At 40.7% G+C, this 24,575-nt stretch overlaps 1 protein-coding gene across 3 annotated transcripts in view; it reads left to right on the plus strand.

Annotated features, from left to right (window-relative positions):
* Positions 1-24,575, plus strand: part of pard3bb (par-3 family cell polarity regulator beta b) — a 250,350-nt gene that overhangs the window by 177,356 nt on the left and 48,419 nt on the right. For all 3 annotated transcript variants that reach the window (XM_084544176.1, XM_084544174.1, XM_084544175.1), the window contains exons 20-22: positions 666-776; positions 1,145-1,513; positions 20,450-20,567. In XM_084544176.1, the coding sequence (XP_084400302.1) occupies positions 666-776; positions 1,145-1,513; positions 20,450-20,567 (598 nt within the window). The remainder of the gene's footprint in view (positions 1-665; positions 777-1,144; positions 1,514-20,449; positions 20,568-24,575) is intronic.

Consider the following 24,575-nt stretch of genomic DNA (forward strand, 5'->3'; position numbering starts at 1 on the left):
GCCATCTTTTAATTTAGATTAGGCTGGATAGAGTACATTCTTATTGAACAAGTCCTCTACAACTTCCCCCTCTCAGTTTAATTAATAGAATTACCAGCGCTCAGTTTATTCCTGCATTTCTTTGCATTTGCAATAACTGCTTGAACATATACATTACAGCAGCCACTAAGCTATACACGTAGAACTGTATACAGATATTTTACATTTATTTGGTCAGTTTATCACTTGTCTACTACTGTTGTTTTTCCTGCAATTTTTGCCTTATATGTGTTTGTAGAGTCGTTTTAGATGTTTAAACATAAATAATCAACTTCAGGCTTTGGAGTTTAGTTCATGTGTGGCTGTGCTATATTGTAGTATTGTTTACCTCTGTTTGCATTTTATTGTATTTATCTGCGTGTACCTGTGAGTGAGAAATTGTAGCAAACACAATTCATGCCGGCCAGAATATAACACAATGTGTTTATTTACATGTTTGCATGTGCATGACTTACACAGTCCATATGAGTTTTTTGTAATGTTGGTGATAATGCAGTGATTGTCCTTCATTGTACATCCATAATATCTCATTGTGTCAAATGCTGTTGAAATCTTCATGTTATATTGGTCTCTGTTTTCTTTTTGTTACTGATGCCATCTAACTGTCTGTGTTCCTCTTTGTCCAGATTCGGAAAGAAAAAGGAGGAGAAGAAGGAAGCAAAGGTGGCTCTGCAACGACAGAAGTCAGACGTTCTGAGTGATGTTGAGTTTGAGAGGATGAGGGAAGAAAGGGAGAGGTGGGGAGCTTTCCTTGAGATTATGTTTTTGTGGTCTGAATTTGCTGACGACACAAATACTGTTTACATTTCATATTGAGGACATTTTGTAAACCTATTTGATTGTCCTTGTTGATCACCCGTGGTTTTTCATCTGTCATTTTCATGGAATACGTTGAAACCACTGTATTAACATCTCTGCCATTCCTACCTTATATTTCTTTACCATTGCATCTTGCTATACTCCATCCATGTCATTCCTCCCTTCTATGGTTATGTTGCCCTTCTAGGTGTTTGGTTTGAAGTAGTTTCTCTGTTGTAGCTCATTTTACAATCAGACCTTCTCTGGCCTGTTAGATGCCGTAAGTGGTCCTCCATTTCCATTTCAGAATTGAAGCAGGGCATCCTGAACTGCGAGAGCAAAAGTCCAGAGACCAGCAGGGCGGTGGGTCAGCATATCCGGATTTTGAAGATGACGACGATCCCAACTACGCCCGTATACAAACCTTCAGGGATCGAGATATGAGTTCAGCGCCTCAACCACTGTCTCAGTCGCCGCCCTACAGCACAGTTCAGCACAACCGTGCCCGCACACCTTCCCCTCAAGGTCCCTCTGGCTTTCCAGGACATGGAAATCACACCAACGAACCCGGAGTGCTCCCTGATGATGACCCCCTCGACAGGCTGTACGCCAAAGTCAACAAGCCGAGAGGAGCTGGCACTACATCTCCCGTTGCTCCTCCTCCTGCTAATGACAGGTAAGGCACTCTGACCTTATCAGGATACAGTTATAAAAGTCTCAGAGAAGATTTTGTTTGTGGGTATTTTTTTCAGGAGCACACACATTTAGTTTCAGACACACATTAGCAGAATGGAGACAGTTTGAGTCCCCTTGGGTCCTGGTCAGGTTCAGCACCAGTGCAAGGGCTGTCACTGTGTGGGCTTACTTCCCCACAAATGCAGGTGTAGTGGTAAATCATATTGTCATCTTGGTGTCAGAAACTTTTTGTGGATACATAAAACATGTCCAATAAACCGATAAATATTCCCATACCGTTTCCCCTTTAAATCCCCCTTCTTTTCCCCTGCTCCTCCCTCTCCCCTCTCAGTTTTGCAGTATTATCTTGCTGATGCTTCATATTTTCCCGTCTCTCTGCCCCTCTCCTGTCTAAATCATATTTACCTGCCACAGGCCAGTGTGTGTGCGTGTGTGTGTGTGTGTGCGTGTGTGTATGTATGTCTGTGTGTCTGTACGTTTGGAAACAATAGAGAAGGAAATGGACAGACCTAAAGAAAACGTAGATTAGTTTGTGGTCACTTTAAGCTTCAGTGTGAGAGCTTGTGTCCTGAAGCGTCCACTGAACTGTGTGTTCCAGAAAGGAAAAGAAAATGCCGCAGGGCTCAGTGTGTCCCTCTCAGCCTCACAATTGTTGCTCTTTACCTTTATTATGTCAGTCACAGCTCACTTACCTCTGAATATATCTGCCATACAGCTATTGTCACGCACAGCCACACACACACACAAACAACTGCATCCACTTTATTTCTAAATCTGTTTTCAGGCAAGGAAGTAAACCTGTATGGTGAACAGATCCAGGCTTTGTAGAGATGTTGTGTGATGCTGTCTTTCTTTTATTGTTTCCTCCATGTATGATAAGGTATGATTATGCAAAATCAAGGCTCCTTTGACCTTCTAGCATAGGCCTCCTTAAGGTTATCATAAAAGGAAACTGTATGTGTGTGTGTGTATATATTAGGGCTATATTATTTTTTATATATATATTTTATTTATATTTTTGTAGTTTATTAACTATTTGGTTAATTAAAACTTTTGAAAAATGTCTCTCCAATTTTAATAGTATTATTAAATTTAATATTTAACATGATATCTGTGAATGAAATAATTTCACATTTTAACTATCGCCTAAAAATATTGTTGACCACAAAAATTCAGATTTACACGGTCTGGACCCAATTAGGAAAGATTTTGTTTACTACATTCTGCCATTAATAACTGTAGATAGTGTTGAGAGTGATGTAACTGGAAACGAGCCCGTATTAATCATCAGACTAAGGGTTGCTTACAACCACTGTCTAAAACGTACAAGTGCACAGGAAAGCAGTGTTGATATACCAGCAATTAGCATCAGTCATCTGAAAGTCAAAAGATGAGAACAAAGCGATTATTCCCAGGCTCTGACCACCAACCAAGAATCAACAAAATTCACTGTAATAGTCCAAAGACTGATGCTGCTGTCTGGTTGATCTGAGGTCAGAAAGCTAGAGAATCTAATCAGTCATTTAGATTAGGCTGGATATAGTACATTCTTACTGAACAACTCCTTTACATACATATATCACCCCTCTGCTTAATAAACTGAATTACCACAAAGCTATACGTGTACACCTATATACAGATATTTTGTATTTGTTTGGCCAGTTATTAACTGCCTGTTACTTATTACCATTGTTTTACTGCTATATTTGCCTTATATATATTTGTAGAGTCTCTTCGGATGTCCATTTTATTTTTCAATATAAATCATCAAATTCAGAGTTAGGATTTTAGTTCAAATGTGGCTTTGCTGTATCGTAGCATCTTTTACCTTTGTGTGCATTTCTTATATTTATCTGATGCGTTGTGTAGCGTTTGTGCTGCTGTGGTGGAGGGTTTAATTTCTCGTGTTCAGCCAATCAAATGGATGCAAATCCAGCGCTTTGGTCTTGTTCAAATGAAGGTCAAGGGCTAGACATGAGTGCCTATATGTAAATGGTGCTTAATTAGTCTGCTGTGTGATACCAGTGTGTACCATGCTCAGCTGCAGGATCCCACATGTTCCATAATTACTTCCTATTAGTCAGTACAGCATCGTATGTTGGACCTTATGCAGATGTGATGTATTTTGAAGCAAACTGATGTGTTGTTGTATACTGTGTAGACTACAAAGCTTGAAATATTTTTTTATACAAACTCACCATTTACTCATGAGTAAGTATGTCTCTTCCAGGAGGTTTACTTGATTTCAGTTGCTGACACTGTTTATTTTTGACTTTGTAATTCAATATAGTCACTGTGTATTTAATGAGACTTTCCCTAAGTCTCCCTTTCCTTGGAAGAAGTAACGCAAGTCTTAAAATGTCTTGATTTTGGATACCTATATCCACTGCCAGTGGTCCTGGCAGATAGTGGTATTCATTTATCATCACTTCCTGAAACCTGATGATGTAGACAGAATGAAGTCCAGGTATTGGCTGACAGTAATCGATGGTGCCAAAAAAAGAAGGTAGTGTGTCAGCGGTGACTGTGTGTGCGCTTGTGCCACGGTGCGTCAAGGGAGGCCAGTGCCACTGTATGGATGTGGGAGACGGAGATAAACAAAATCGCTAAGGACTCCATTCCATCAGCACCTCAGCAAAGCGATGACCGCGCACACAAACACACACACATTCACACACACAATGATGCAGAGACGGAAACGGCAACAACACTCACATCACAAATGTACATAGTTAAATGCACATGTGTCTGTGAGTATGTGTTTGTACAAATTATAATAATAAATGATTATTAGTTGTAGGTACAGAAACCTGCTGTTTGTTAAAATGGCACAAAAAACAGTCACTGATTAATCCTTGATAATATTGGATAGTGATGATAATTTAAGTGATAAAACATCTGCTGAAATTCCACGTACATGTTGCTCTCCCTATTTCTTGAGTTAAGTGCCACAAAGGTGCAGTTAACACATAACCAGTGAGTGGGAGTGACAATCATTTTCATTGATCTTGGTATTTGTATCTTGTGTATACTGTATGTTGATCAGGACATGCCACTTTATAATAGTTGCTGTGAATTTGGCAGTTGCTGCTTTCCCCCACTAGCCACACTGTTTTCTTTGTTGAATGGTGTTGTTGGTTGAATTATATTGAAACAATAATTTAAAGGAGTACACATTATCTTAAATCTTGTACACTTCGTCTGTATTGTGAACTGAATGAGACGTTGTTTTGTTTTATATAGGAATACCTGCTTTTAATTGGTCATTAGCTGACTAGTAATACACAGAGGAGTGGGTCTGAAACAAACATTGAAAAACCGCTCTGTGGATCAGGCTTGTTCCAGTGCATCCCACAGATACTTGATCAGTTTGGGATCTCGTGAAATTGGAGGCCAGGTCTACACCTTGTGCTGTTTTTCCATGTTTTTTGAGTTGTTCCTGAACCGTGTGTCCGTGTCAGGCTGCATCCTGCTGGGGATGGCTGCTGCCATCAAGGAGTGTCATTGCTATGGGGTGGGGGTGCCTGGTCTGGTTTAGGTGGGTGCAAGTAACATCCACACGAATGTTAGGTCCAAAAGTTTCCCAGCAGAACATTGAATTGTCACAGTATCGTAAATATTATTTAGTTCCTGCACCTGTCAGTGGTTTTAATGTTGTGGCTGATTGGTGTAAGTAGACTTCATAAACAGTTCCAATAAAACAAAGCTAAAACAATGCAACTAGACTTGTCTGACTTTTCCTGAAGACATTTCACCACTCATCCCAGTGGTTGAAACATCATCAATAAAATGTAACAAGTCCAGCTGCCTTTGTTATAAACTCTGATCTGCATGACTGAGAGTCACAGACAGATATTTTTGAGTAGTTCCATCATTTTTGCAATTTAGTTGAAACATATCAGTCTTTTTATGCAGTGTGTATTTTATTTTTATTTTTTCTGCAGTTTGTTGTTGTTTTTTTTTTACCAGTGATTGGCTTTACTCTGTTTTATTACAGAAGGGCAGTTGCTTAACCACAGACCACGGTGATATATCACGCTATCTGCTTAGTTCCAAAGGGCACAGCCAGCTCAACACCTTATGCATGGCACAGTTTAATGCAGACTAATTTAGTAAACCCCATGGACACACACACACATATTGAGACACATAGACAACCCACTGGATAATGGTTACACATGCACAGCAAAGATGCAGAAGCACAAACAAATTCTCTCTTGAACACACCTTTATATTTTACACATTGATGATATTATGTATTATATCAGTTTCTGAATGTTTCTGTCTCTTTCCTCTGATGTTTGGTCACAATTATTCCTGTCTTTCTATCTTTAGGGATGACATTTATTTCCAGAATGTATTGCCTAGCCCTTTAACTTGACTCTAAACATCCTAACTAAAACTAATTCTAACATTAATCAAAAAACCAGGTCTTTACCCTCAAAGATCCCATTTGAATTTCTGTAGACCGAAATGTCATCGCAATGCAGAAGTGCCCTCAATACAATGGTTTCCAAGCAAGTACGTACATACACACAGACTCACACACAGTCCATTTTCTGAAGTGACCATCTAAGCTTTGAATGAGAGCTCCCCTCAGTTTTCTTGAGTGGGTGCCGCCTCCCACCCTCGCCCAACTACCTCAACCACCACCACCTAACCCTTCCAAGTGCCCCTTGCAGGTTACCATAACAACCGCGACCTCTGGCACTATACCAATTAGAAAACAATCAGCCTTGAGAGAGGAGAGTGGAGTGAGCTAGAGAGAGAGAGAGATAGAGAGAGAGAGAGAGGTAGTGCAGCACATGAGTAAAAGATGAGTAAAGAGCAGTAACAGAAAGAAAAGAAGTAAGAAACGTACAGGAGAAAAACGTGCAGAAAAAAGTGCAGGGTGCATTTTGTTCACATTTTACAGGGAGAAAGCATAGATCTTCTCAATTTAAGAACAATGTAGTGGCCTTGCTGATTGCTTATAATGTTGGATGTTTTGAGAGTCACAGAGGTGTTTTTTACCCTGTTTTCTGAGGTCATACTGTACTCGTATTATATTCTAAGTTGTAAGTACTGCTTTGATGCAGCTCGGTGTGGGAACGAAATGTTTGTAATAAAAATTGCCAAAAATATAGAATACTATTATTTTCATATGATTTCAGACGTTTTCTATAACCAAATAAGACTGATTACTGAAACATCTGCTCTATTGATATCCTTTAATGTTGCCACTTACTGAAGAGACAAAGAATGCTGCTTCCCTTGAGTGGTGCACTTCTTGTGTTTGTTTTTGATTTGCCTGTCTAAGAGCCATGGCACACCGAGCGTATGGTCCGCTCTTTTCTTTTTTTCACAACATCGTCACCCACAGTGGATACACTGTAGACTAACTGACCAACATGATTCAGGAGAGGTCAGCTGTGTACGATGGTTTGTGGATCTTCCTAGCTTCCTAGCCACCCACCTAATAATAGTTAATCTTCTTTCACTCATGTGCCGAATGTGTATGTCTGCTGACTGTTTGGTGCGTTCATACCTTAAAGAACAAAACAAGTGATTTTGCCCTTGGCTTTCAATCGGCCCACCATCGCCTCACCATTTTTCCATTGCAAGATGCTCTGAAAACTTTGTTTTTGCTGGATGAGCTGCTCTTCTCTTTTTGGTTTATTTCATAATGTACTCGTGTTTCCTCTCAGAAAGTGGTCCTACTTGTTAGCCTGGAGCAGCCAGACTTAGTTCTTGTCAGGATATGTGTCTGGTAACGCGTCATTGGGCTTTCATTATGGGGCGTGTTTCAATCAGAAACAGATACAGAACAATTAAAACTTGATAATCCTACAGCCAATCAGAGCCTTAGAGCATAGTAAATTAATCAGCCAGAGAAACTCCAGACCAAAAATTTTGAAATTTACACAGCTCGTAAAGTATACTGTAATCTAAGCACATGAGCTGTGTTCTGCTCAAGGTTTCTTTGCCACTGAGATTCAGGCTCTTGGTTCTGCAAAGCGTCTTGAAGCAGGTTTGCTTCTCTGGTATACAAATAAGATAAAATTTAACTGGATTTTGCACTGTGCATTTATGGAAACATCATACAGTCCCGACGTGTGCATTATAATCTGGAATGGTGAAGTAGAGACCAAAAGAGACTCGTACAGGAAAAAAAAGAGAGGAGCTTTTAGCATTGCTTGGTTGGTCACTGGAGAGGCTTTCTTTCCTCCATGTTAATTAATCAGACATTCTCTCAGCTCATTGAGTGTTGCACACACACATACACAGTAGTGCATACTCACTGTCTTTATCTTGCACACACTTTCTCTCTTTCTCTCTTTCTCAGGCACAAATACACATATACACACTGTGGAGCTTTTAGGGGGTGCCAGGTTGGTCTGTAGTGTGCTGTTTTCCACATCAATCTCTCCTTGTAGGTAATTAGCCTTTGCAGGGCAGGGGGCTCAGGTTGTGTGTTTGTGTGGGTATGTGTGTGTTGAGGGGTGTGTGTTTTGTAGCTTTGGGTAGTTGCCTCAAAATCAGCATCAGAAAATCACTAAATGAACAACTGAGGTTCATAAACATTACATTTACTAAAAAAAATAGTTGGATGCAGAACAATTTGCAAGCTGGTTGATAAAGAATTTTATTACAAATGCAGACAGTTCTGAAAAACTCATAGTCCAACTATGTTTATATTCATTATTGTCCACTAAAAATACAGATTAGATTAGTTGTTTGTGAAATTTGAAACAATCTAGACTTAGTACCGCAGCTGACTACTTCAAGACACTTCAGCAGGTGAGTATTTGTTCCTCTGGTGGGGGTGGAAGTTCAACGTAAAGAAATGAGGAATTTTCTCCTAACTTCAAAAGTGACACAATCACGTGATTTCAAGGACCATGGTGGATTTGAGAGAAAAATCTGGAGTGTTTTGGGACTAAAGGGAGGTAAAGTGGGAAGGTGAAGTGGGATTAGGGACAAAGAAGAAGAGGGGAAAAAAAGGCGGAAGGGAGGAATAAAGGAGAAAGTTTACAATGACTGTTTGGAGCTAAAGGAACAAATTAGGTGGTAGAAATTGGGGGATTTAATTTTGGAAGCGGGAAGAGTGAATGTATAGAGAAAGTGGAGGATAAAGGTTAGGGAGAGAGAATGGAAACTGGACGAAGGGAACAGAAAGAGAAGAGGAGAGGTTCGGAGAAAATAATTGAGGGTCAGTGCAGATTTAAAGCAAAAAAGGAAAGAAGGGGTGTGAGTTAGAAGAGAGAATAGGCGGTCCAAATTTTTTAGGCTGAGAGCAAAGATGAGTGGACCCAAATAATTGCAGGAATGAGAAAAGTAGATCAACTATTGAAGAGAGAAGGAGAAAAGAAGCGGTAGCAGGGGATTCAGAGGGGAAGAGAGGCTAAATGGGTGTTTTGGGATAATTCAACAGATGAGATAGAGAGCGAGGTGGATGGAGTGAGGACGTGCAAGGGGAGGGAGGAGGGGACAGTGAATGTCCAGGGCTACAAGGGCAAATCAGACTGAGAACAGTAGATGGGAACATAGAAAAAAGGATGAACTGAACCAAGATGCTGGGAGTGAAAAGTGGTGAATGTGAAGAGGACTAAAAACTAGGAATGAGAAAAGGTTGCAGGGTGACATGGGGTGATGGGGAGCAGACAAAAAAAAGGGCCAGAGTGTGTGTTTTCCGGACTCGAAGCGTGTGATTCAGCCCGACTAATAAGGAAAAGCTCTCGAGAGGCACTTGTGTGCTCCATCCGTTCCTCTCTCTTCCCTTCAATAGACCCTTTCTAGGTCTCTCTTCCCCCCTTTGCATTCTTCCTCTCATTTATGATTTCCGCCTCTCGTATTTGCACAAGTAGTTCTCAATGAAAAATAAATTCCATGCAAAGGACATCCGCCCGCAATGGAGCACGTACATGGTAAAAGGACACATGGGCACATGCACTCAGGCTCTTAAAAGGACACACAAAAACAGATGAACACACTAAAAGTTTCAAGACACAAAAGGTATACGCTAATGGACTGGGTATAGCTGGGTCCACCTTTCATGTTATTTGCCATATGTAAATGTTACCACTGGTATCTTTAGTAGTGGCAACCAGTAGTTGTAGTGTGATTTTATAGTCCATATTATACATTTCAGATTTTATCAGGCATAAACCTTCATGGTACACATGCATTACTGGTGTCTGCGTGTCTGCCCTTTTACTGTGTCTCACAGTATTCGTGGATGCCATCTCTGTGATTTTTATTTTAACTGAAAACTAAGGCTTGTGCGCTTGTCAGTTTGGCTCGCTCTGTAACAACGCCACAAAACGTCTTTTTTTTCCCAGTCAGGTTAATTTTTGTTACTACTCCCTGCTTCACTTTCAACAACAGCAATCGCCGAAATTTTGCTGAAGACGAGTCATACAAACGTTTGTACCTCCGAACCTCCTCAGTCGACCTTTCCTTGATGTGTTCCATCATTATTGATCCAAAACAATCAATTAGAAAATTGCAGAGATGGAGAAGCAGCTGGAAATACTAAAGCGGAAACACACTACCACCAACTCTTGCGGTCTGCGTTGCCGCGGCACGTCGTTACATTTCTGGGGAGGTGCACGTCAGTTACGGCGGAAGGGTCTGCGTAGGGTCTGCGCAGCTTCTGTGCTGTCACCTCAATTGTTTTCTCTGAACCTCTTCCCAGCTTAACACAGAAGTCTAAACCGCCTGTTAAGGTCATAGCACACCAGGCCTGTTGGTCAGTGTCAAGCCATCAGTGAGTGCCTAGGGATTTTGTGCTGTGTCCAGCAGCATTGGCAGTGGTTGGAGTCCTTTGTGTGGATTCATTCAGATTGGCTCAACTTAGCGAACCAGTGCACAACAATAGAGATTAAACTGTACAACTGGTTATATATCGGCAGTCCTAGCTCTTCCAGTTTCCTTTTATGAAAGAAAAATACAGACTACTGCCCCCTGCTGATATGGAGGATTGCTTCCTCTTCTGCAGATGCAGAACTGCTAGTTGTGTGTTGGCTGTAAACTTTGGGATGTGTTCAAACGCAGCTTCTCAGCCAAGGAAGAGATAACGTGATGTGACACTATAGTCTGTCTTCATCACTGTCAGGGCTTTGATGTCAGTTTGGGGTTTCTGGGCCTTTACGTTTCCCTCCTAACCATTATCAACAAGGTTATCTTATAAAACTGTCCTGGTTTATGCCACCTGACTGGAAAACATTTTTTAAAGTAGGGATACTTTGAGTTTCTAGACAAGCTACTACCAAGTTTCAAAAAAACTGAAGTCTAAAAAGATGTACTAAAGTAAGACTGATCTTTACCAGTTCCTTTTAAGGAGTTGTGATAGCGGAATCTACAAAATAAAAAAAGAAAATTAACGTAGCAGTGTTCAGTGTTAGGGCTGACCTCCAGGGTATTCCAGAACAGCAGTGTACTTTTACTAATAAGACAATAGGTATATCTGGGCCATCCCCTGTATCATATAATCATCCATCTTTTAAAAAATGCTGTCCACAGCTATTGCGATTGGCTGACACAGTAGGCCAATAGGCCTCCTGCCACACACATGACTGGTAAAGTCAAAGGGGATTGTTGGGCCACGGAGGCTGTCTATTTGGTTTTATACTGGCCAGTTTACCACCTGTAGCACCTTCTATTTGTCGTCTGAACATACAGAAGGCTTGTCTGAATAATGTTATGCCAGACACTATTCTGTCTTCACAATAAACACACACGCACTGATTGTCATCGTGATAGGATGCCAGCCCCCTCTGCCACCGCGAGCATCTCTCTTGCACACTGCGGCATTTAGACAGCCAGTCTGATTGATGTCATGGCAGTCGATAGAGCGCTAATTACTCCCTTTGCGTAGACAGTGCCATATAAGACGCAGTGTCATATCCTGTCAGCTGCATTTTAAAAACAGGTGTCACTTCCTGTTAGCCTGTGGAGGAAAAGAAAGAAACGGAGCAACCCGACAGCCCCTACATGTGCCCACGGCACACACACAATCGCACCGTTGTTACTGAGTCTTTCTTGCGCTCGCCCCCCTCTCCCTCTCTTCTTGCCCCTCTCCTTTTTTTCCCTCTGACCCACCTGCCAGCGTTGGTGATCTTTTGTTGTCAAACTTCATTAGTGGAGATGTCAGCTAATTAGAGCCAAGCACGAGCTTGGAAGATTAGGAGGAAGAAGATGATGAAGGCCGAGGCGAGGGAGGGAAACGGAGGCAGGGCAGAGGAGATGGGAGATGAGCAGATGATGAAGAGATTAAGATGGAGTGGGAGGGAGGCAGAGATGGATGGTATCAAGGTAGAGATGGAAATGACAGCAGAGATGATTACCTGCATAAACTGGGGAGGGTGGAAGGAGGAGAGAGAGTAAGGGAAGAGTGAATGAATGGAGGTGGGAGAAATTGAAAATAGATTGTGGAGAAAGAGTGGCAGAATTGTATTTACTTCACTAAATTAGTCGCGGCAAAGGACAATGTGAAAAAGAAGAAAATGAAATACGTCAAGAAAATGTCGAAAATGACAGAACAGATATAGAAGTCTCACATCCTTGTAAACAGGTGATGGACAATAACTCACACTGATTATGTTGTTTTTGCTTCTGAGAGAGAGCGAGAGAGAGAGAGACAGAGAGAAGCAGAGTGAAAGATACAGATACAAGATACAGGGCGACTGAGCTAATGCATTGACCTGTGTCCGTTGTTGTGGTCTAGTTGGTCCTTGTAAGACACAGCTGATAACGATCCTCTACTCTACAACTAGGCACCGGGGAGAACACACTAACGTGGATGTGTGGATGTGTGAAAAGAAGAAATCTGCAACTCCGTCTTGTCATCTTCAGTCAATATAAAGCTATATTTTCCTCTGTTGTGCTCCCTCACTGTTATTGACTGTGGTTTGTGTTCTGTCGTTGCCAAGAGATGATACCGGAATAAAAACTACAAAACGGTTATTTTTACACTGTTAACGGACTCGCATAGTTAAAATAGAGAACAATTATTTTGAAACAGCACAAGGAATCTTCACCCCATTCAGCTTGAAGTTAATGATCACGTGCAATTAAGTTAATTAATTCAATTTGTATCATTGACTAAAAAGGTTTTATGGTTCCTGCCTTTTTACCTTAGTTTGAATAGAAGTCAATGGTCATTTACTGTCGCGTTGAAAAGGGTGCGCGCTGTGGTCATCTCTAACTGTGGCGTTTGTTTGCAGCATTGATTGACACAAATGTACCACTTTCTTTTAAAACAAAGAAGGAGACATTTATACACAATATGAACCATTTCTTCTCAATTGACTCAGTTGAAGTTTATGTTCTCAAGGTTTATTGATTTTACCAAATGGCTATAATCACTTTGAAAATTCTACTTTTTTTTTTTTTTTTTAGAAGGTTGGCAGCTCTGCAGTTGTGTATTAGCAGGGTTGTTGTCTTCCAAGATGGCAAGTCAGACCCACGATCTGCTTCTCACTCTCACTCTCTCACACTCTCTCTCTCACAAATGCACATGTTAGTAAGTGACCCATTGTTGGCCTTCTGATTGGTCTCCTGACCACCAACCAGAGGGTTCCTAGCCTTTGCCACATCCTGACTTCCTAGACCTTTTCCCTTGCCAAATGGATCTTGAAATCATTTTGTCTAGTTCATGACATTTTTCGTTAGGGAAATCAACAGGAATGGCTTGGAATAAATATGAAAGTTTTGGCAGAGCATTCATTTTTATTGCTTCCACTCTATGTGATAATTCCAACTTAATTTTGCAAATCAGTGGATCGTTTTTGATTGGCACAATTTTGTCCAGGTTCTTTGGAATATATGTTGTACTTCATTGAGTCAGATTCCCAGTTTATTTTCAATTTATCTCTCATGAATTGTCAGGGGGGAAATTTTAAAATGATCACCTGGGACTTATAGATGTTTTATTTATGTCCTGATTGTAGTCCATAATTCGTACTAAACTATTCTAGAAAGGAGGAGTTTGGTTGATCCAAATATATTCAGATATCATCTGCAAATAAAGTCTATGTTCACTCCATTCCATCTCAATTCCAAAGAAGAATACAGGTTTAAACGTTTTTCTAAAGAAATGGACCTTCACATTGCAATTGTTTGTCTAACCTTGCTATATTAATATAGGAAGTTGGAACTTGACATAGTGTAGGTTGATTGTCCACAGACCAGTTAGAAGGCACAAAGGGTCAGTAGGGCAGTAAAGTTTTATTCCTGCTAATACCGTCTTGAAATGACTTAAACAAGATGTTTCACATATTTTTATTTTGTTCAGCTTCTCATTTTTTCTGTGCTAACACACACTCCCACATGCACATGTGTATAAATCAGACTGTGCCGAGAATCAGAGTGACATATTTCCCCTGTGTCAAACATAAGAGGAGGAACATAAGTCACCTCTGTGTTTGTCCATTCCTGTATGTGTGTATCTGGGGCCTTACACGTGTTGCTTCTACATCGCAGTCCTTTGGCCATTTTCACTCAGATTTATGAAACCTTTCAGCTTGGAGTCATCTGTTAGAGAGCACTAAAACATTAGCTTGGCTTGTCATTTCTCTTTGTCTTTGTGTCACCCTTTTCCCGTTCAATCCATCTCTTTTTCTGTCTTTCTCTGTATGTATCCATTACCAAGCAGAGAAAATACCAACAGCTCATGAGATGGATAAGACTCCTTAGATACTGGTGTTGTAGATTTGTCACATCAGTCAGCGTATTTTTTAAAATTATTTATAGTATTAGTAAGAGTAGCTTTAGGTCAGCCCAGCTTCAAGGTATTTACAATTACTGTGAACATTAAAGGTTAAATAAATAAATCATTTCTCAGAGAATCTAAACCAAGGCCCACTGTATTGTTCGTGAATGGATTGTGTTACTGCAGGATTTGACAGATCCCACATTATCTTATTAAATATTAATGTTAAATATACATGACCTATGATCACATGTCAGATCCAAAAACTGATTTAAAGGGTGGAGCTCTAGAAAAAGAAAAGGAAATGGTATATTTTACAACCAGTAAATATTTATGGATATTAATGGAAAGGTCTTATTCCTTTACCGTGGATGCTGATATATTTAGGTTGTGTCTCACCGTTTTATTAATGGAACAGAAGTCTTAATTATTAATAGCAGCATTATTAACAGCTGTGCAGAGTTTCCGATTCTGATTTTAAACATTTATGGAATTATTATTGGTGTGACAGAGCCAGAGCAAGAGATTGATCTCCCTGTGCTTATGTGCACGTTCATGGGTGTGTTGTATGTTTTAAAGAGAAGAAGAAAAAGACGAGTCTACTCTTGCTGTTCTGGACCTGCTTTATTTTGAAACATGTAGGCCTAAATATATTTTAGCATTTTAAGAAATAATTCCAGGTGTGAAAGTGAAAACAAACAAAAAAAAAATCACCCAAATCACCTCAGATATACACTCCTTACCTTATTAGGTATACCTGTCCAGCTGCCAATCACATGGCAGCAAGATTTAAGTGACTTTGAATGTGGTGTGGTTGTCGGTGCTAGACAGACTGGTCTGAGTATTTCAGAAACTACTGATCTACTGGGACTTTTTTTTACACACACCTTCTCTTGGGTTTACAGATTATAGTCTGAAAAAAGAGTACATGTCTAGTGAGCAGCTGTTCTTTGGGCCAAAATGCTGCAATGATGTCAGAGGTCAGAGGAGAATGTCCAGACTGGTTCTAGCTGATAGAAAGGCAACATTAACTCAAAGAGCCACTTTCTACAACCAAGGTACGCAGAAGAGCATCTCTGAACTCAAAGCACGTTGCACCTTGAAGAAGGTGAGCAACAGCAGCAGCAGATGACTGAGTGACACTCCTTTCAGCTAAGTACAGGAACTGAGGATACGGTTGACAAGGGCTCACCAAGATTAGACAATAGAAGATTGGAAAAACGTTGCCTGGACTGATGAGTCTTGATTTCTGCTCCGACATTCAGATGGTAGGGTCGGATGCTGGCATAAATAGCATGAAAGTATGGATCCATCAAATATTCAGGCTGCTGGTGGTGGTGTAATGGTGTGGGGGATATTTTCTTACCACACTTTGGACCCCTCATTTAAATGCCACAGCCTACCTGGGTATTGTTGCTGACCATGTCCATCTGTCTATGACCTCAGCGTATCCATCTTTTGATGGCTACACCCAGTTGGATAACATGCCATGCCACAAAGCTAAAATCATCTCAAACTGGGTTATGGAACATGATGATAAATTCACTGTACCCAGAAATCCTCCACAGTCGCCAGATCTCAATCCAATAAAGCACCTTTGGGATGTGGTGGAACAGGAGATTCACATCATGGATGTACAGTCGACAAATCTGCAGCTACTGTGCGATGCTGTCATGTCAATTTGAACTTAAGTCTCTAAGGAATGTTTTCAGCACATTGTTGAGTCTATGCCATGAAGAATTAAGGCAGCTCTGAAGACAAAAGGATGTCCTTCAAGTCCGGTACTAGCAAGGTGTAGCTAATTCCTGGCTGGTGAGTGTACAGTATTTTAGCTATAGAGTCTACAGGGTAGTTGTGAACTAGTGGTTAGCGAAGAAGACTTGGGATTGTAGGGTCACTGGTTGGAAAACCCATCGTTCATCCATGGCTGAAGAGCCCATACATAACCCCTAAACTGCTTCCCTGATCCCCTTGGTGGTTGCCCAAGTGCGTTAACTACTTTCTGTGCGTAAAAATGCTGAGAGCAAATTCCCTGTAAACTTCATTTACATTTTTACGATGTCATGCACAAGCATAGGATGAACAACAAGCTACTGTCACATGAACCGCAGCTCTGTTTGTGTGTAATGAGCAGAAGGTTGTTAAAAAGTGAAGTCATACCAGTCTGCCTCTTTTATGGCATTCTTGTTTCTCCAAGGCTAATCAATAGCTTCCTCCGTTTCCTCAGTCTGTGGTCATGGAAGTGTTTGCATATGTGTGTGCTTGTGTGTGAGATGCTTAATGTCTGTGTTTATCACATTTATTTATTCTTGAGCCTACCCTCTTCCTTTCATGTGGGACCATTAATCATATAAAGTACCCTTTGTGTGTGTGTATTGCTGGATAGAAACAAAGTGCTTGCTCTTTCTCCATCAATAAAATAGAGCAGAGTGTGCGGTGTGTATCATCTGACTGACATTAGCTGTAGCTGGTTAGCTGTCTGTTTACTAAATGCATGTGTACAGAGCGTGCCTGTCAATGACGGCAGAAACTCCAGCTCTCCATCATGAGTTCCTCCACTTCCCTTGCTTTTCCCTCGTTTTTTTTGTGAATTCATGAACTGCAGCTTGTGGATAAGTGCAGATTCTTAGCAGAAAATGTGCCTGCATCTTTCTGAATTCTTCTCCCGCCTTTCCACTGCCTCCATATGCAATCACACCACTTCTAAGCCTTTCCAGGAGCTCGTGCAATCAGAATGTGTTTTTCAGAGGGCGGAGGCAGGAGGAAGGGGAAGATATGAAATATAGCATTGATTGCCAATAAATGTTTATTTTTGTCTCTCTCTCTGCTCCGTGTTATGAGCTGCCAACTTGCCTCAGGTGTTTCACTGCTGTTTTTTTCATTCTGGGATACTTTAGTTTCTGCATAATGTGGTAAGAAATGGGGCATTCGGACATTTTTGGAATGACGCGTTTATAAAATGAGTAAAGCAAAATGGAATGGCAATTAAAACTAATAAAGGGTATTGTAAAAGTGTAGCTAGAATAGAAATATGTGTAATACAGCAATTGCAAAAAATACAATAGTAGGACAATCAAGACTAAAATATGTGTTTTGCGTAGTCATCAAGTAAAGCTTGGCGTCTGATTTCACTCTGCTCCATATCTACTGTTTTCTCCATGGAGGTGTTACTGCTGACACAGCCCTGTTTTGCTTTCAGGCTAGAAAGTGAAGCATGGAAACATTCATGCACACGCACACACACACTACATTGTGTGTCAGTATAGTATTATACTGTATATACTGTACATAAGTGCAGTTTCTCAAGAATGTCACTTCCATGCCTCCAGTGAAAAGTTTAAATGGGAAAATATACCGGCTGGTGCACAGATGCAATGCACGCTATAGTCTATTTATTTTTTCTGCAGCGTAAACTCTTTTTATGCTAAATATTTTCACCAAAAATTACAAACACTATATATAGTGACAAAACTGCGGCACTTGGGCCTTTATTTTCATTTCAGCTGGACTGTTGATGGAACTCAATAAAGCACAGGATCGCTGAGTGCTGGTTTTGAGAGTTTTTGGGCCTCATTCCTCATTATTAAAATACCCATATATCCAGGAAATGTATTTCATCAGCAAATCTACTGTATATATTGACTTCTTTTGTACTTTTGGCTGTGGTAGTTGTAATAGAAACATTTATTTGTTTGATGCAGGTATGCCTTTAGTACAGTGCCTCTGGTGTGCGCTGTGTAATTCTGTTTTTCCACACTCCACCACCCACTCATCCTTGTGGAATTCTGTTTGTCCCACTATGACTGGACATATATGGGCATAAGTGGGCTTTTTTTTTTCTTTTTTTTTCTTAGTTAATCCACTTCTTGTCCATGCTTTTGGGTGAGACAACACTGACTCATTGAGCGGCCTGTCTGTGATTAAGTATTTCCGAAAAGACACTCAGACAAGCACTGCTTAAAGGGGACCTTCATTCACCTAGCAGGTACACTTGTGAAAACGAATGCATTCTATTATAACAGTCCTGCACTTTGCTTCATGAAGGTTATGGTATTCAGCATTTGTTTCAAATATCTGAGAGAGATGTGTTTTCATCTTGGAGGCTGTAGTTCGTAGTGCTGTTGAGTTATATTGCCACGCATTTCTATTATTTTGACGGCCACACTGTAGTCAGTGTGCTAGGCTAAATAACAGAAGCACTTTAGTGTTTAATTCATTCCAGTTTAACAGAGCAATAAACTACATCCTCCAACATGACCAGCCAGTTGATTTATCACTTTCTGTTGCTGTTTCAACTTAAACTGAACATTATAATAGTCATGAAGGAGGAGTTATTGCAGAACTGTTAGAAGGCATTCATTTTTCCTAGTGTACTTAATGTTTTGGCAACTGAGTAATTGAGTATTATGCTTTCCCTTATTTTGTGACAAATTATTACACTGGTGGATGTTATTAATTAAGTGGCAAAGTTTGAGCTAAACAGGTAAATTTATGTAAAACAGTTCCCTTTTTTTTTCATTTTCACGCTCACCTGATGTCAGCTCGTCAGTGATTTTGTTTATGCAGTCATCTGCGCCAGGCGCTGCACAACCACAAAGTCAAACTACGGTCTTCTTGGTAAACGTATGCACACAGTCTCACAAAACAGTCTGAGTGCATTTAGAGTACTCCAAGCTATGCATTACCACACATAGACATTTTGCTGTAATCTTTGTTGCTGCAGGTATTCATGCTCTCCTAGGTTGGATCCAGGTTTTAATATTTACGGATGAATTTGCAGGTCCTGAATGAGATATTTTAAGCAAGATGTTTTTTTTTCTTTTTTTGTTAATCATGAAAAGATGCCCTTGTGTCTCAGAACAGAAAATATACTAGTGGAAATGGGTGTAATCACTTCAGCCACAGTGACGACAAAATCAGAGAGAAGACTGTATGTACAAATTTCATGCAGAGTGCGTGCTTACTTCCATTGTTTGTCCATTTGTGAGAGTTTTCTGGATTTCTCTCCCGAACCAAAACCTTCAAAATAGAAGATCTCAAGCAGTCGCCCAGGGTTCACTAACTCCCACGCCAGAGGAGAGTTGTCTTTGATTTAACATTGTGAGACGCAGTTATTCCACCCGCAGGGTTAGGGTTAGTACAGTGCTAAGATTTTCAGTTCTTAAAATAACTGTTTTTGACTGAGGATTTCCACCACAGCAGAAACAAACCCCGAACAGACCAATATTTATGCTGGGTCTCTTGAAGTAAATGTGACTGCGCTGCTGTTTTTCTTACTTTTTATGCAACACCTGATGTTGCATCAGTGTGATTTTCTTCCATGCACAAACTCAGTTTATGAAATTGCGAACTGCAGCCTAATGGTGCATAAGGGAACATACAGTATGTGTGTGATATAACTTTGCGTATTTCCATTATGTGTGGGTGAGTGGGTGTGTGCGTGTATGTGCCTGACTCACAGGGGTGCCCAGAGTTCAGCGTTGATGTGTTGTATATTTCCTGTGTTGACAGAGGGAAAGAATATTCATAAAATGATTGATGTTTTTGTTTTCTTGCCGGCTGCATGAGGAAAAAAATGGAAAAACAGATATAGATGTAGGCAGTCTGAATGATCAAGAGATTGGATTGTGTGTGTGTCTGTGTGTTTGTGTGTAAAGTGTGTACTCGGACCCGCTCGTGTGTGTGCACGTACGCAGGTGGGTCTGTCTGGTCTTTATCTCTGCAATCAAACTTCTGTAGGCTGATGTCGGGAAAATTACTGTTTGAATAAACAGATGGCTCGTGTTGGCTGGTTCATCATCGGGACAGCTGTCTGCCGCTGACGTCTCAAAGTCTTTTATATTACATACTGACGCGGGTGGATTAAGTTGTGAGCTAGACTTAGGACAAAATGTATACCAGTCTAAAGCTGTTCACTTATTCCTTTGATTTTTGATTGAATAGGCTTGCCCTTAACAGCCCCGACTCCAAAAATCTTCATCTTTCAGTCAGTTCCTTTAGTCAGTGGGCCAGGCTAAATAACAGAAACACTTGGTGTTTAATTCAATCCAGTTTAACAGAGAACGCCTGCAGTGACTCCTATACTGGGCTCTTCTCCTACTCCTGTAGAGCCCTGCTTAAGACTCCATTACGTTACCGGTACAGTCTGATAAATCTCCAAATTGGCATCTGACTCTTTTTTTCTTTTTCTTTTTTTTGTTCCGCTGTGCCTGTGTGTGTCAGTATGGACAGGATCCAGCTGCTAAGAAGAGAGTACCAGCAAGCACGGAGGGAAGGAATAGTGCCTCCTTATGAAGACCTGGACCCACGACGCAGAGGGCATGAAAATGAGCCACACAGGGTAAGAAGTGTAGTCCCTTATACACACATACATACAGTACAGACACATAAAGATGCACATACGGACAAAGGTTCCACAGCAATGCAGGGAGGGTAAATAACCTCATGCTCTCTCCATTTTCTGTCCTTACACCTTTCATCAGTTTGTCCATCATCGGCTTGTCATTCCATATGATAATCATGTGAATGCTCTGTGAATGTGCTCACATCTTAGCACACAGTGATCGCAGCATTGTGAGAGTTCTTATTCCCTATCAGCTGTCAGAGTGATGATTGCTTTTATTGCGTCTGTCGAGTGATCAAGGCCCTTTAGCTGTCAGTCGCAGGGTGCTCTTTGACGTGAATGGCTCCTGTAGGCATTGAGCTGATAGGACTGATATGATCCACTTTCCACCAAGGGTGAGACACAGAGGAGATAAGTAGAGGTTTAGCTCACTTGTCATCCAGCAGGTCCTGTTTTTCAAATCGCGGAATCATAATCGCATCCACTTTTGAGCTGAGAATAGCTGAGTCATGCTGGAAGAAGGTGAAAAACACGTCTGTGATGGCGTAATAATGTTAAATTATTAATGTGCTAGCAAGAAAACACCTCCCACACTGGTACCAGGTGTCACCCTGCAATGACTGTTTTCTACTGTCGTTAATGAAGAGCAAGTGCATGTTGCTGTATTTTATTCTGGAAAAACACATTGTTTTGCCTTAACGCTTGATCACAGGCATTACCGTATGTTCCTACTTTCTCACCGCTGTCCATGTTTTTATTGTTTCAACACTATATTATTGATTGTGTAAATACTATGTTTCCTTTAGCTTTAAGTCTGTTAAAGTGTTTCGCATTTAAACAGTTTTCAAATGCACTTATAGTTCAAAACCAGCTACACTCTTGAAGTTCGCAAGTCCTCCCCTCTCCTTGTCAGAGAGACTGCCATGACCTGCCTATGATTTGCAGCTTAAATGCAAAAAAATTGACTTCTTTATTTTAACTAATACAGTGGTAATGTTTCAATGGAGGTTTGGGATGAGATGCACAGGAAAGAAGAGCGTCACACAAGGAAGGCAACAGATTATAACAGCAGCAGAACACACTGAATAACACTCCCGAGGACCGTCACAGTGACATTTAAGCTTCCGTGGCTTTGTAAAGAAAAGAAAAACAAAAGCAACAAATTTAGTGGCGCTAAAATTTATCTGCTGTGACAAATGGACATGTTTATTGCAGTACATCACACTTTAACCACTGTACCGTGAACTCTTCAAGTCAGCTATTTTGGAAAGAGATGCTGTCAAACACCATTAATGTGTGGTTACGAGATAAAGTCAAATTAAATATATGCATTGGGGCTGAATGATACCCCCGCTAGAAAGGGGCACGCTGATTCCATGTGACTTTTAACTAAAAATGACAAGCACATGGCAACTGACAGTGATTGGGTGTTTGCTAATAAGATGATTCATTGTTTGTGAGTTACGGGCAAGTTAAAGCAGCAATCAGGTTAGGATGAAAGAGTGAAATGTGCTTATGGGAAACAAATCAGAAATCTTCGGATATAATACCAATTAGTTCTGATTACCTGAGTATTATATTAGTACTACAGAAGATACTGACTTGCCGGTGTAAAGTTACAAGATAATAATCAACAAGAACCAACAAATAAGTTGTAGATGAAAATAATCTAAAGCTGCACCCGTTTGTTCGGGTGTCTGTGAAGATTCAGAGTTATTGGTGCTATCGTATATCTAAAACAAAGGCACCGGCACTCGTATTTGTTTTCTTGAAAATATTTCACCGTCATCCAAGTGGCTTCTTCAGTTCTAAATGACTGGTGTGGACTTCAGGTTTTTGTTTGGAACAACTCACGGTGGAGCCCACCTGAAATAAATAACCTGCTTCTACATGGGTGTTTTTCACCCTAAGGACAAAACACACAGGGAAAAGCAGAGCAGTGTTGTTTATGCACTTCGGTGCAGTGAGGAATGGACAGACTTGTACATTGGGGAGGCAATCAACCCCTACGCTAATGCACGGCTCAACACATGAGGGACTCTCAGCAGTCCACCTACACCTGAAGGACAAGGGACACTCATTTGAGGACGACAACATACACATTTTAGCCGGCATTAAAACAGGCATCTAAGCTCTTCTCTGAATGGGGGGGGGGGGGGGGGGTGTTAATCTGAACATCATTAGGTGAGTATCTGGTTGTTGACAGACCCTAGCCATACACACCCTAAGGTGTTCCTAATAAAAACCGAAACACACCAACCTGGTGGGTTTGGATGAGTGATGAAACGTCTATAAGAAAACTCCAGCTGCCCTGTCTTTGATTTAGATTGCATTGTTAAGTGGAGTTCAGTGACTGTAACACAATACTGAAAGTTACATCAATTACTATTTGGAATTGTATCACTTTATTCACTGCATCCAGACGGTGTGCTTATCCAAAGTTATGCGTGGCCCTCTTTAATTCAGATCTAAAAGTCATTAGGTTTGTGACCAGCCAGGGGCAATCTTCTTCCCCCTGCGATCGATAGCCTCACATTACACTGTGCCTCTGAGTAAGAAAACTTTGTTGTTGTTTATAAAGCAGAAAGCAAGAGCAATTAGCATGCTTCAGAGGTGTAAATTAAGTTTGAAGTTTGAAAGTTAAAAAAAAAGCAAAGAAAAAAATATCAAAAGAAAAACAGACCAGTAGCGGTTGCCCCAGCGCCTAACAAGCCCCTCTCATTAAGGATGATGCATTTATTAATTAAAGTGAAAGCGATTATTTACGGGACAGGCTTTCTGTGGTAGTGGGAGAAGTAATGATTATGGAGGTGAGCTGATGGCAAACTAATTCAATTTCAGTTTTATTGGTTTGTTTGCTTCTCCTTAAGACGTTTTTCTTTCTGTATGGGATTTGCCGAATGGCTATGAAAACTAAAACCAATGGAAACTTAAGCGTGGCGAGAGAGAGAGAGTGACACAGAGAGAGATAAAGTCAGCCACACACAGAGAGAGAGAGAGAGAAAGAGAGAGAGGGCGCTCCTCATGCAGTGTTGCCACGTATACTGAATGTGTTGTTTTTTCCCCCTATGGTTCCATTACCATTTCATTGATTCATGGTTATGGGTTTGCTGTCTCCGCTAGCAAAATTATGTTTGCCTAAAAACAATTATCAAGCAACAAAAGCCACACCACAACTTTCCAAGTGAGTGCATTGTGTGCTACCGGGTGGGTGGGTGTGTGTATTTTTGAAGACAACAACAGACTTTCTCCCTAAGGAGAGGGGAACTAAATCAACAGGGCGCTGTGTTGTTGTCACATACACACACATTTACGCACAGTCCTACACAGAGTGTACTGTATGGAAGCCAATTGCTATGGTGGGCGGTGTGACACAGCCTTTATTATAGGATTTAATTCTAATGAATAGCTTTCATCTAGTTTTCCCTCTACTTTAGCCTTCAATATGTGTGTTCATTTACAGTCAGTCATTTAATTACTAATACCATTTCATAGCGTGATGCGAACTGAAATGGCACGGGAAGCTCCGATTAGAGTATACTAAAGTAGTGCTCTATTATTTTTCTACACCTTTAAACTTGGTTTATACTCTCAATTTGCTCAACTGTGTTTCAGCATAGTCACAGCCTAGCAGGGGACTAAATGCTTTGCTCCAGGCTACCTTGACGGTCTCAGTTGAAGGCAGTTGAAGGAGAGGTGCACTGTTTACTGTCCTTAGTAAGTATAAACCTGACCTTCTGCGTCTTTGATGCGTGTTTAATATAAGTGCACGGCGATCTTCACTTGCAAGAAAAGTCCCGATGGAATTTAACATGAAATTTGAGAGGTTTGATGGCTTAGAAACTGTGGAATGGCATAGTTCTCTGATCCTAATTCATCACAGTGGGTCTCATTCATGAACAGATATGACTCTAAATTATCCATATGCGCAATTTGAAAACTACACCAGTAATTGCGTACTTCCCTATTGTTTTGATTGCTTAGATATGATGTTAACGCACATTA

The sequence above is a fragment of the Chelon labrosus genome (genome assembly GCF_963514085.1).
Source record: "Chelon labrosus genome assembly, chromosome: 5".
Lineage (NCBI taxonomy): Eukaryota > Metazoa > Chordata > Actinopteri > Mugiliformes > Mugilidae > Chelon > Chelon labrosus.